General features: G+C 39.6%; 1 protein-coding gene across 1 annotated transcript in view; it reads left to right on the top strand.

The window, feature by feature from the left end:
* The window catches only part of LOC148121191 (uncharacterized), a 51,247-nt gene that overhangs the window by 17,691 nt on the left and 20,690 nt on the right, over nt 1-12,866 (top strand). Inside the window, exons 2-3 of the mRNA XM_087909483.1 lie at nt 10,808-10,896; nt 12,224-12,282. Coding sequence (XP_087765609.1) covers nt 10,808-10,896; nt 12,224-12,282 — 148 coding nt within the window. The remainder of the gene's footprint in view (nt 1-10,807; nt 10,897-12,223; nt 12,283-12,866) is intronic.

Raw genomic sequence — 12,866 nt, 5'->3', positions numbered from 1 at the left:
GCTTCTCCTTGATTTTGCCTTCTTTCTCCCAGCATTCAGTGTAGTTTTTTTCCCACCTAGTTAAATTCTGCCTTGATATAGGCCAAGGCAATTTTCGTTATTCATTAACCAATAAAAGCAACATATAGATAGAAAAACCTCCCACATGACCAATTGTCTTATCAAATCTACTGAGGATGTTGATGAAAATGTGAGACTTATTGCTGATTCATAGAACAATAAAAGCCTGACTGGCTTTCAAGGCAGCACAAGAAGGGGGTTCAGGGAGAGCCCACAATCCACAGTGGAGAGGGAAAGGGAGAGAGATAGAGAAAGAGAGAGAGAGAGCGAGCGAGAGAGAGCTGTCTGATTGTTCAGAAAAAGCACCTGTGGTGGGGGGACTGCCAGAACTAGTTTAGGGCCTAGTTTAGTCCTGTTGTGTTTGGAATCCACATGCTCTGGAGTTTGGGTGTCAGCTGGAGATTGCTTAAGAGAAGCTACAACAGGAAAATCCCAAACTTGCTCAGAGGCTTGGGAGGAAAGAAAAGAAAGCCTACCCTGGTGTGACTAGAGGCCTACATGGAGCTCCAGAGTGTGCCAGTGACAAAAAAGCTTCAGGCAAACAGCTTTCTTGTGAATTTGTACACCAAACTTTGTACACCAAATGAAGCATGAATAGTAAAAACGAGAGAGAGAGAGAGAGAGAGAGAGATTAGGGTTCAGTCTGAGGCTCAGAAAAGCAAAGCTACCAAGCCACTAGAGAGATCTATGAAATCATCAGACTGAAAGAGAGCGAGTTCCTGTCTCACCCCACTTTATATTCCTCTCTAGAGCTGGATTAAAGGTGTGTACCACCACCACCCAGCCTCATGGCCACCGAGTGTGGTTGCTGGGATTAAAGGTATGCAGCACCACCACCCAGCCTCATGGCCACCTAGTGTGTTTGCTGGGATTAAAGGTGTGCACCACCACCACCCAGCCTCATGGCCACCTAGTGTGGTTCCTGGGATTAAAGGTGTGTGCCACCACCACCCAGCCTCATGGCCACCAAGTGTGGTTGCTGGGATTAAAAATGTGTACCACCACCTCCTGGCCTGTATGACTGACTAGTGTGGCTGTTTCACATTCTGGTTTTCAGGCAACTTTATATATTAAAATACAAACGCAATTTGATTACAGGTGTCCCTGGCCTGATGATGCAGACCTGCCAATCTCTGGTGTCTGGGTCATCTGGCTGTCTGCACAATGCTTTCTGAGAGCATGGTTCTAAGTGGTGTGGAAGGCCCAGTCCCTGTGTTCACCATTTGTGATGTCAGGATATGCAGCAAGTTGTGCTGTGCATTTTCTGGGACGCAGTGTCCCTCCTCCAAGCAGTGGTGCAGATGGCAAGTGTTGTCAGGAGCTGATTCTCTGACGCTCACCGCCACACTTCTCTGTACAGACTCCAGTGGTCCCGTCACCCCTGCTCACTGAATCCAGCCTCTGGATTGGGTATCCAAAAGATTGGCCTGAACCCATGAAGTTCTCCAGGCAACCAGCAGTCTACAACCCAATAGAATGGAGGGTAAAGTTGGTTCAACAAGATTTTAATCTTACTGAAAAGTATGTAATGTTGTGTTTTTAAAATAATTTAAAATTATTATTCTTATTTTAATACAGGAAGACATGGAATCCCGGTCGGTTCCTCTGGAAAAAAACAATAGGCCCATGGTAGTCTTGTCAGGAAATGAGGCAAATGTGCAGACACACAAGCAGCCAGCCAGGTACAGGTGTTCATTTCTCTTAAGTAAAACCAGCTTAGTGGTGATCAGAAGCGGGGAGAGCCATGTGCATTGGACACATTGCATTTATCGGAGAAATTTAGCAGACAGTGATGAGAATAAGTGAGAATTATCAAAAGAAAGCTAAATCAACAAAAAAGTAATTATTCAGATTAATTTCCTGTTTTGTACAGAGTTTGCATTTTTGTGTTTGATTCCATATTGGCCTAACTTTTGTGTTTTATTTTGACTTCCAGTTTCTAATGCAGATTTTCCTGTAAATTAAATACAAATTTAATTTACATTTATATTTATATAAAATTGAGTCATTAAATACAAATTGGTGCTGACTATACGTTTTTTGTTTTGTTTTATATCGAGACAGGTTTTTTATGTGTAATGGTCCTGGCTGTACTGGAGCTAGCTCTTGTCGAACAGACTGGAATCAAACCCACAGAGATCCACCTGCTTCTGCCTCCCAAATGCTAGGATTTAAGGCATGCGCCACCACCACATGGCTGGGTATACTTTTTCATTGTGCAGCCCTGGTGTGAGTTGCTGCTGTCTTTGAAGGCTATCCATGTTACTTTGTCTCTGAATGACCATTAATTGTGACTGCCACACTCCAGTCAGTATCTTTCACCTCTTCCTCTGCAGTGAATTTCGAAGGTTTCCATTTTATTTGGCTTGGAAAGTATGGATAAAATCGCTTTCTGTGAATATGTTTTTCTTAGTGAAGATCAATCACATGGGTGATTAGGAAAGAAGACTCAGGTTTAAAGTCACATGACATTGAGGTTGATCCCCAGCCTTCGAACATGCTGTAATGTGAAAGGGAATATGACTATTAATATTTAATATAAGTTTACATTTTGTTCAGTGTCTACCTCACTCTCATTTTCATTACTAATTGGAGTAACTATGACTAGTATAATAATTGTTCTAATTAAAATTATCATTTTATGCAAATAGATTTTACATGTTTCATTTGGACCTGAATGAAGGGCGTGGTTAGAATTAACCAGACCAGCTCAAAAACAAGGAATATAATTTTAATAATTGGGATAAAGAGAGACTCACACGGCCGAGGTCCAGCGAGAATTATGCACAGAGGAGAAAGAGACAAAATGAGAGGCAGGCACCCAATCCCCAGGTGCTTCTTCCTTTGCCCCAGGCGGCCACACCCTAGCCAAATGTGATTGGCTGAGCTTATCCATCACCTGAATAATATTTTGAAATCAGAATGGGAGAGAAATAACCAAGCTGAAAGAGCCCTGTATCTGGGGTGCTGTGTGATGACATTCTTGACATTTTTAAAACTCTGAGTGGTGTGGAAATTGTAAATTAAACGTACTGTCTTCCCTATCAAATGAGAAAAGGGGAGTTCCTGTAAAGAGATTTATATATTTAAAACAATGCCATCTTGTGTTTTTCTAAGCAAGCCATGTGCTCAAGGTCTCTTCCTGCTCTCGAGTGGTCTGTCCTCTGTCTACAGCAGAGCTTTATTCAGTTTACACTTCCACAACACTGTTCACCACAGAAGGAAGTCAGGACAGGAACTCAAGTAGGGCAGCAGCCTGGAGTCAGGAGCTGGTGCAGAGGCCTTGGAAGGGTGCTGCTTGCTGGCTTGCTCCTCATGGCTTGCCCAGTCTGCTTTCTTATAGAACCTAAAAATACCAGCCCCGGGGTGATGGCACTACCCAGGATGGACTGGGTCTCCATCAATCACTAATTAAGGAAACACCCTACAGGCTTGCCTACAGCCTGATCTCACAGAGGTATCTTCTCAATTGAGGCTCCCTACTCTTTGATGACTCTACCTTGTGCCAATATGATGTAAAATAGCCAGCTTAGTTTTCCAATACTTTAGTCTTAGGAATGTCCTATGTTGTTTATGGTTGAAGATAAGCAATGGGGTCTTTTAGATACATTGTTTCTATGCTTAAGAGCTAAAGTTGCCATTTTTAATTGGGTAGTTTACTGTTTAATCAGAGATAGACAATGAAGATGAGACCATATCTCTCTCCATATTGTTTCCTATTATGTTAGTATCTCTCACTGTAGTAAAAAGCATGCGAACCAGTAACTGGATTTTTAGCTAGTTTTGGAGAGAGGAAATTTGCCTGCCTAGTGTCTAATCTTTTTTTGTAAAAGGAATGGTGGGCCGCATTCCCACTGCCCGGCTCCCAGCTAGTTTACACCCGAAATAATTACACAGAAACTGTATTCTTTTAAACACTGCCTGGCCCATTATCTGTAGCATCTTATTGGCTAACTCTCTCATATTGATTCAACCCATTTCTAATAATCTGTAGCGTATCGGGAAAGATTCAGCATGTCTGACCTGGCAGCTTCACGGTGGGCAGCTCTCTGACTCTGCTTTCTTCCTCCCACAATTCAGTTCTACCTTTCCCGCCTACCTATGTTCTGACTTATCAGGCCAGGCAATTTTCTTTATTAATTAACCAATGAAAGCAACAGATATATAGAAGACTCTCCTACATCATTTCTTAACCCCTGGAACTCTTTGGTTGTCTGTCACTCTTTGATGAGAGAAGTGGAGGCAGAGGAGGAAACTAAAGTCTTTCCTTTTTTTAAAACAAAGGATAACTTTTAAGTGTACAAGTAAAAATACATTTTGTATACCCAGTTGGTCATGCTCCAGGATTTTTCAAAGACCCAAACTCATGTCTTATTGTATGTTTTCACTCTGAAGGGTTTTTGAGGAACCTTGTGCTAATGATTCTGATCCTACAGAAGAGGAGGATGCTAAGGTAAAATGCTGCTTTATTTCATTTTTTTGTTGTAACTTCAGCTTTTTCAGTATTTATACTAAGTTATATACTACCTTCTCTCTTACCATTTTTATGTAGAGAGTTTGTAAGAGAAAACCTTCCTATGAAATTTTCATGTAGTTGATTTGTTTTGAGACAGGGTGTTTCTGTATCAGCAATTCCCAACCTGTGGGCCACAACCCCTTTGTGGTTGAACAACACCTTCACAGGGCTGCATATCAAATAACCTGCATATCAGATACTTACATTACTGTTGCATAAGCAGTGTGGCCCTTTGTTTGTCTCGGCCACCTGGCTAGCTTACACCTGAAATAACCACACACAAATTGTATTAATTAAATCACTGCCAGGCCCATTATTGCTAGCCTCTTACTGGCCTACTCTCACATCTTGATTTAACCCATTTCTATTAATCTGTATATCCCCACAAGGTCATGGCTTACCAGGAAAGATTCAGCACGGCTGATCTTGAGGCTCCATGGCAGTTCTCTCACTCTGCTTTCTTTCTCCCAGAATTCAGTTCTGTCTTCTATGCCTATCTAAGTTCCACCCTATCAACTAGGCCAAGGCAGTTTCTTTATTCATTATCCAATGAAAGCAACGCATGAACTGAAGGACCTCCTACACAATTTCTTCTTTTCTGTTTAAACAAAAAGCAAGGCTTTAACTTAGACATAGTACAATTAATTAAGTATAACAAAACAGTTATCACGCAAGAATTACAGTTACAATATTTATATCTACTTCATCTTTTATCTTAACTAAGGAAAACTATAAATTTTTCAACTCCATCAAAGACTCCAGAAGAATATAACATTACCTAAGTAAACAGGAAGTGCATAGAAAGCAAGTTTCAAAACTCTAGAATTGGCAGAGACATCTCACTGCCTAGACATTTACCCAAAGTTCTTCTATACCGTTGGGGCATCCATCTTCGGCATTCAGACCCATAGTATTCAGCAGACATTTTCACAAAGCAGGAGATTTCAAAGACAGTTCAGTCACTTTCTTCTGTATCCTGCAGAATGTCTCACAGAGCCTTTCATGAGGCAGAAACCCCAAAGGATCATCTCACCTTCAGGCAAGTTGAACAGTCATCTCTCTGCAGGTTCTCTGTGTCCAGCTTATGCAACAGTCCAGGCAAGAGCAGTTTCTTGCCCTAATGGCTAACCAACTCCATAAGGAGCCTCTTTGATGCCTATCTTTCTCAGGAAGTAGCTTGGTGCTGCCAGGAGCAGACATGTCTCATTGTCATGAAAAGCCCTAAGTTATTGAAACATTTTAAATGCTATATTCTGTAGTTTTTGAAAGATATGAAGAATGCATATCCATCTGAAATATATCTATGCACATGTAGAAAATCTAACCAACATGACCACAAACTTAACTATTATAGATGATTATCTATTAACCTATATTTCTAAATTATACATTACATTTTTAAATGAACTATACAATCACAATACCTTAATCAAGAGCAGAAATATACATATAACAAGATTAACCTTAAATTTGTATCATTAAATCAAGATTTATACCAATGCAAATTATTAATATTTATATCATATCCCCTTTTAAATGTAAAAGAACATTTATAAACGATATTTGGCAATATGGGCACAGTTTTTTCTCTCTAAACTGCTTTGTGCTACATGGGGCCGCTGTTAATCAGGTCTTTCATGGTGTATCCTGTATGCTAGGTTCATCTCAGTCAGCAGTTGAGTGAAGTAAGTTTTTGAGGGTGTTCACGACAACCTTTCAGGAGGCCTTGGTCCATGAAACCATATTTGCCTGGAGGCAATTCCCAGGTTCTCATCTTCTGTGAAAACAAAAGAAGAACCTCGTTTCTAAAACATCATATCCTTAGACCCAAATTCTGAAGTCACAATACCTTTATAATATACATGCTGGTTTAGCTTAGCAGCCTATAGAATGAAATGTCTCTCTGTGCTTAGATCCTTTACAGTCAAAAAATTTAAAGAAAACAATAATATACAGAATCCAGACTCTCTGTAAATTTTCCATTTTTACATGACTTATTTTTCTTTACTTTTTAAAATGTATGACTATCTGTACTTTGTCTCTTTGAAGACTCTGCCTTTTTATTAAAGCATTAACTTTATGACTCTTGATACTCTTTATCTTTTCTCTCCCAAGCCTATGTACATTTATCCAACACTGTGACCCATTTAGAGGTCATTTATGTCTAAATCTGTCTTATTGTGAATAAATCTGTAATTCTTTGCTGTCTTGAAGAGCTTTTAAAATGCTAAGCAGCTTGGTTGCGGCTGCTCTGATGTTGGCTCCACCTCTCTTCAATTTTAAAATGGTGGAAGCACCACCAGTGTTAGCTCTTGGCCACCAGGCAGGAGCTGCGTTCAGCAGTCCAGCCCCAAGAATGAGCATGCAGCACAAAAACTCTTTTTATCTGAGTTATAGCCAAATCTGCCACGTAGAGCACTGTGTAGCCTGAAAACATATCTCTATATGGCAGCGGGAGTCCGCCATGCTTTCCTGCCTGCCCAAGCCTAATAGACCTGATCCAGTCACCTGCCCAGGCAGGAAGAGCTGAGCCACAGGCAAGGTCTCAGCTACTTTCCTCCTGACCCTGAGTGGGCACACAAACACCCAGGCCCATAAATGCTCCATAGCCGGAGTTTGCACTGGTGGCAGGGCCCAGGAAGCATTGTTTTAAAATGGCGCGATTTTCCGCCCCCCCTGCTACTATTGCTGAGTCAGGAAAAATCTCTCTGCAGCATGCCACCAGCAAACAGCAAAAAGCTGTGTTGAACTCTGTTTTTTATGTGTGTCTAGAATTAAGCTCTCTCAGGTTTTTAAGTGGATTTAGTCCATTATGTTGGGCACCAAATTGTTGCACGAGGAGGGTGACCCTTTGTTTGTCCTGGCCTCCCGGCTAGCTTACACCCGAAATAACCACACACAAATTGTGTTAATTAAATCACTGCCAGGCCCATTATCTATAGTCTCTTATTGACTAACTCTCACATCTTGACTTAACCCATTTCTATTAATCTGTATATCCCCACAAGGTTGTGGCTTACCAGGAAAGATTGAGCACGCCTGATTCTGGAGGCTTCATGGCGCTTCTCTCACTCTGCTTTCTTTCCCCCAGAATTCAGTTCTGTCTTCTCTGCCTACTTAAGTCTGCCCTATCAACTAGGCCAAGGCAGTTTCTTTATTCATTATCCAATGAAAGCAACACATGAACAAAAGAACCTCCTACACCACATTACAATTCAAAATTAGTAGCAAAATTGCAGTTATAAAGTAGCAGCAAAAATGATTTTATGGTTGGGGTCAGCACATGAGGGGCTGTATTAAAGAGTCACATTGGGAAGATTGAGAATCACTGCTCTATGTAGTCCTTGATGTCTGAGAGCTCACTATAAAGACTAGGCTGGCCTCAAGCTCACAGAAATCCTCCTGCCTCTGTTTTCCGAATGCTGGTGTTAATAGTTGTAGTAGCTGGCTTGTAGTAATTTTTTTTTGTTGAAGGATATATTTTTCTCTGCTCCCCTCCCTTCCTCCCCACTCCCTTTCTACCCTCTCCCATGATCCCCATGCTCCCAATTTACTCAAGAGATCTTGTCTTTTTCTACTTCCCATGTAGATTAGATCCATGCATGTCTCTCTTAGGGTCCTCTTTGTTGTCTTGGTTCTCTAGGATTGTGATTTGTAGGCTAGTTTTTCTTTACTTTACATACATATTATATTTGTCTTTCTGGGTCTGGGTTATCTCATTCAATATGAAGTTTTCTAGATCCATCCATTTGCCCACAGATTTTAAAATGTCATTATTTTTTCTGCTGTGTAATACTCCACTGTATAAATGTACCACATTTTCTCATCTGTTCTTCAGTCAAGGGACATTTAGGATGTTTCCAGGTTCTGGTTATAACAAACACTGCTGCTTTGAGCATACTTGAGCTCATGTCCTTGTGGCAACATTGAGCATCCCTTGGGTATATATCCAAAAGTGGTATTACTGGGTCTTGAGGTAGATTGTTTCCTAATTTTCTAAGATAACACCATACTGTTATCCAAAGGGGCTGTACTAGTTTGCAGTCCCACCAGCAATGCAGAAGTGTTCCCTTTTCCCCACAACCTCTCCAGCATAAGCTGTCATCAGAGCTTTTGATCTTAGCCATTCTTACATGTATAAGATGGAATCTCAGTTGTTTTGATTTGCATTTCTCTGATGTTTCAAGATGTTGGGCATTTCCTTAAGTGTCTTCCTGCCATTTTACATTCATCTATTGAGAGCTCTCTATTTATGTTTGTACCCAATTTTTTTTATTGGATTATTTGTTCTTTCGATGACCAATTTCTTGACTTTTTTGTGTATTTTGGAGATGAACTCACTGACCAATGTGGGGTTGGTGAAGATCTTTTCCTATTCTGTAGCTGCCATTTTGTTTTGTTGACTGTGTCCTTTGCTTTATAGAAGCTTCTCAGTTTCAGGAAGTCCCATTTATTGATTCTTTGTCTCAGTTTCTGTGCTCCTAGGATTATATTTAGGAAGTGGGGGTTATATTTAGGAAGTGGTCTCTCGTGCCAATGCATTCAAGTATTCTTCCCATTTTCTCTTCTATGAGGTTCAGTTTGGTTGGTTGTATGTTAAGGTCTTTCATCCATACGGACTTCAGTTTTGTACATGGTGATAGCTATGGATCTATTTGAATTTTTCTACATGTTGATATCCAGTTATGCCAGCACCATTTGTTGAATATGTTTTTCCTCATTTTATATTTTTTTGCTTCTTTGTCAAAGATCAGATGTTCGTAGGTGTGTGAATTGATATGTAGGTCTTCCATTCGTTCCATTGTTCTACATGTCTGTTTTTATCCCAATACCAGGCTGTTTTCACTACTGTAGCTCTGTAGAAGAGTTTCAAGGCAGGGATTGTGATGCCTCCAGAAGGTTTTTTTTTAAACAGGATTTTTTTGACCAACCTTGTTTTTGCTTTTCCATGAAGTTAAGTACTGTTCTTTTGAGGTCTGTGAAGAATTTTTCTGGGATTTTGACTGGCATTGCATTGAATCTGTAGATTGCTTTTGGTAAGATTACCATTTTTACTATGTTAATTCTACCTACCCAAGAGCACAGGAGATTTTTTTTTTTATTTTCTGGTGTCTTCTTCAATTTCTTTCTTATTAATCTGTGTATTACCATGAGTCTGTGACCTATTGGTAAGGTTCTGGCATCTTTCTCCTTTGGCAGCTACATGGCATCTACTTGGCTCCACCTACTCTCTTTCTATATCTCCATTCAGATTTCCTGTCTGACTTTACTCTGCTAAGCTATTAGCCAAAACAGCTTCTGTATTAACCAATGGTAATAAAACACACTCACGGCATACGGAGGAGAATCCCACATCAGGTTAGTTTGTTATTGGTGCGTAGAAAGCTACTGAATTTGATATGTAGATTTTGTATCCTGATAATTTGCTGAAAGTATTTATCAAGCTTCAGTGTTTTCTGGTGGGGAAAAAAAATCTCAGTTTCCTGCTGAGTTGTACGAGTTGTACGCCCATGTTGGTGACCCTGTTATCCGCACATCTGACTTTCTCAGCCATCGTGCTTCTATGAGCTGCTGACTCATACCTGCAGGTCCTGAATAGAATTCATCTCCTAGTCTGCATTCTTTTTCAGGTCTTTGGTTGTTTATTTTATTTTTTTTACCAGAAAATGTTACACTCTTCTGATATTCTACACATCTGCGTATCTTTGATTTCTGTCTAAAGAGTTGTGATCTGTTAAAGGGGTCATTTTGCCTTGCCTTTCCATGTTTCATGTAGCAGCAGCACATGAGATTTCTCTTCATCACTACCTGACCTGTCCATAGAAGAGTCGCTGCTTCATCTACATCCTCCACTAGGTTTGAGCTGGTGAGGACAGTGGTTTGTGCCTTTTGGATGTGGCCTCTGCTTCCCTTCCCTCTACAGGGAACACAGCTCCACTTCTCTTTGCTCTTTGTTTTCCCTCCTTTCACTGGGCAATCTGTGACATCCTCCCTCTGTTTGAGATACAAACCTTTTCTCATTCCTTCATGAACTGAGTCTAGAAGATGTGATGGCCCCAGTTGGTGAGCATCATTTCATAGGGAAAGAAATGCACAGGTGAGGGCCCAATGGAGGGAAGAGATATCATTTATTTTCTATCTGCCTTACACCATCATGTTAGAAGATTTTAAATTATGTTGAATATGTGTCATTTTATGAGTTATTGAGTTACTGTTTTTGGTTTTGTACAGGATGAACTAGTATCACTTATAACTCCTCTGGAGGAAAACAAACCACAGATAAAAGAATTTTCAGTTACTGAAGCTGTCAAGCTAGAGAGGTAACCCCACTTCTTCTTTTCTCTGAGTAACAGCCTTACTGTGCTCTGCAGTGGTTGCTGTTAGTGCTGAGATCTGAAAAACTAAATAGAAGGAACAATTTTCATTTTTAGTTTATGAGACATAGTTATCAAAACGAAGTGTCTTAGTTAGGGTTCCTATTACTGTAAAGAGACAGCATGACCACTGCAATTCTTATAAAGGACAACATCTCATTGGCCTGACTTGCTTACAGTCCAGCGATTCAATCCATTATCATTGTGGTGGGACATGGCAGCATGCAGGCAGACATGATGCTGGAGAAGGAACTGAGAGTTCTCCATCTTTGATCCACAGGCAACAGGAAGTGAATTGAGACACTGGATGTAGCGTGAGCATATCTGAGACCTCTTAAGCCCACCTCCATAGTGACACACTTCTTCCAACAAAGCCACACCTACACCAACAAAGCCACACCTCCTAACAGTGCCACTCCCTATGAGCTTATGGGGGCCAACTACATTCATATAACCATTTAAAGCATAATTAATTTATAAACAAACTATTCAGTGCAGGCACAAAAAAGAAGTATTGAAAGAATTGGTATTCCATGTTAATGATGCATGGGACTTATTATTCACAGCCTGGTCTTATGTCACATGATGCTAAACGATTCCACATTAGTTTCACTGTTTTGTAAAATACAGACTTGTGCATATTCTATTCAATATTGAGCATAAACATCTTATATTCTTTTTCATTGTTGCTTCTAATGTGCATGTCTTATTGTACATTGTTAAGCACAACAGGAATTGAAACGCTTCCTCGTTTGGTTGGCCATGCTTCAGAGTGCTATCTCTGAGGGATGTTCACCTGATGGTATTTCTGAGTGACTGTTGATTGTGACTACTAGAATCCATTTAGGTCTTTTTACATTTTTTTTAAAAATAGTGTCTTAGACTTTATGTGTAGTGAGCACAGGAAGTTGTGGTAAACTTTATTTTCATAAACCATTCATCAGTGAACATAGGTAATAGGTGGATGATAACAAGAACACAGTAGGTTTTAGATTCACACAAGAGTCATTTAATTCCTAGGTTTCACACCTGGTAGATGTGTGACCTTGAGACATTGGTTAGTGTCTGTATCACTTGGTCTTATTCTTGTCTTTATCCATTTATTTAATTGCAAATGCCACAAAACTTTGAGAGTTTATACATTTGAAATATAGGTGACAACTTCTTATTTAATGAAACATTCTTTAAAGAAATTAAAGTCTGTGCTACATGTTTTCAGAGCTCTACTAAAATAGTAATTCTTGCTTATCATTTTTCTGATTTATGGAAAAAGACAAGATGTTTTAAAACATGAAGAAAAGAGACTTGGAACTTGTCAAGAAAGCATTCTAGGTAAGACCTGGAATAGAAGTTATTCTAGATAATCCTTTCTTTAATTAAAAAAAGTAAGATGTAAATAAAATCATGATAGTGACATTTACAAGGTGAACCTATAAAATGATTTTTGTATTTTAAGTTGCTTATTTGTCTAGAATCACAGCTGTTTAATGAGTTAATAATTAAATATATTTTGCTTCCTAAACCAGTGTAACCTGAAAACATTGTTTTCCTTTTGTGTTCTTGAATTGAAGCTAGGGTTTCCCCACTTCCGGATAAGTGCTATCCCATTGAAATGCGCCTGCCTTCTATAGTTTCTTTTATTATTATTTATAGATGTAAACTTTGATGGAATGCTTTTCATATGTGCCAAGAACTTGATTTCTTTGGAGATATGCAATAGAATGAGAATGGCTGAGAGGAATGTCTTTATGCTGTAATATCCAGGAGAAACATGGTCATCCTGCTCAATTACATCCAGTCACACATTTGCAAAAGTTGGAGGATATATTCTTAGGAAGTTATACTTTATAAAATGGCTACCATAGTAACTTTCATATCTATCTTTCCTTTGGAAATAAGGCTAGGGTCTTGTTCTA

The sequence above is a fragment of the Myodes glareolus genome, chromosome 8 (assembly GCF_982192425.1).
Source record: "Myodes glareolus chromosome 8, mMyoGla1.1, whole genome shotgun sequence".
NCBI lineage: Eukaryota > Metazoa > Chordata > Mammalia > Rodentia > Cricetidae > Myodes > Myodes glareolus.
This window is presented reverse-complemented; position numbering and strand designations above follow the sequence as displayed.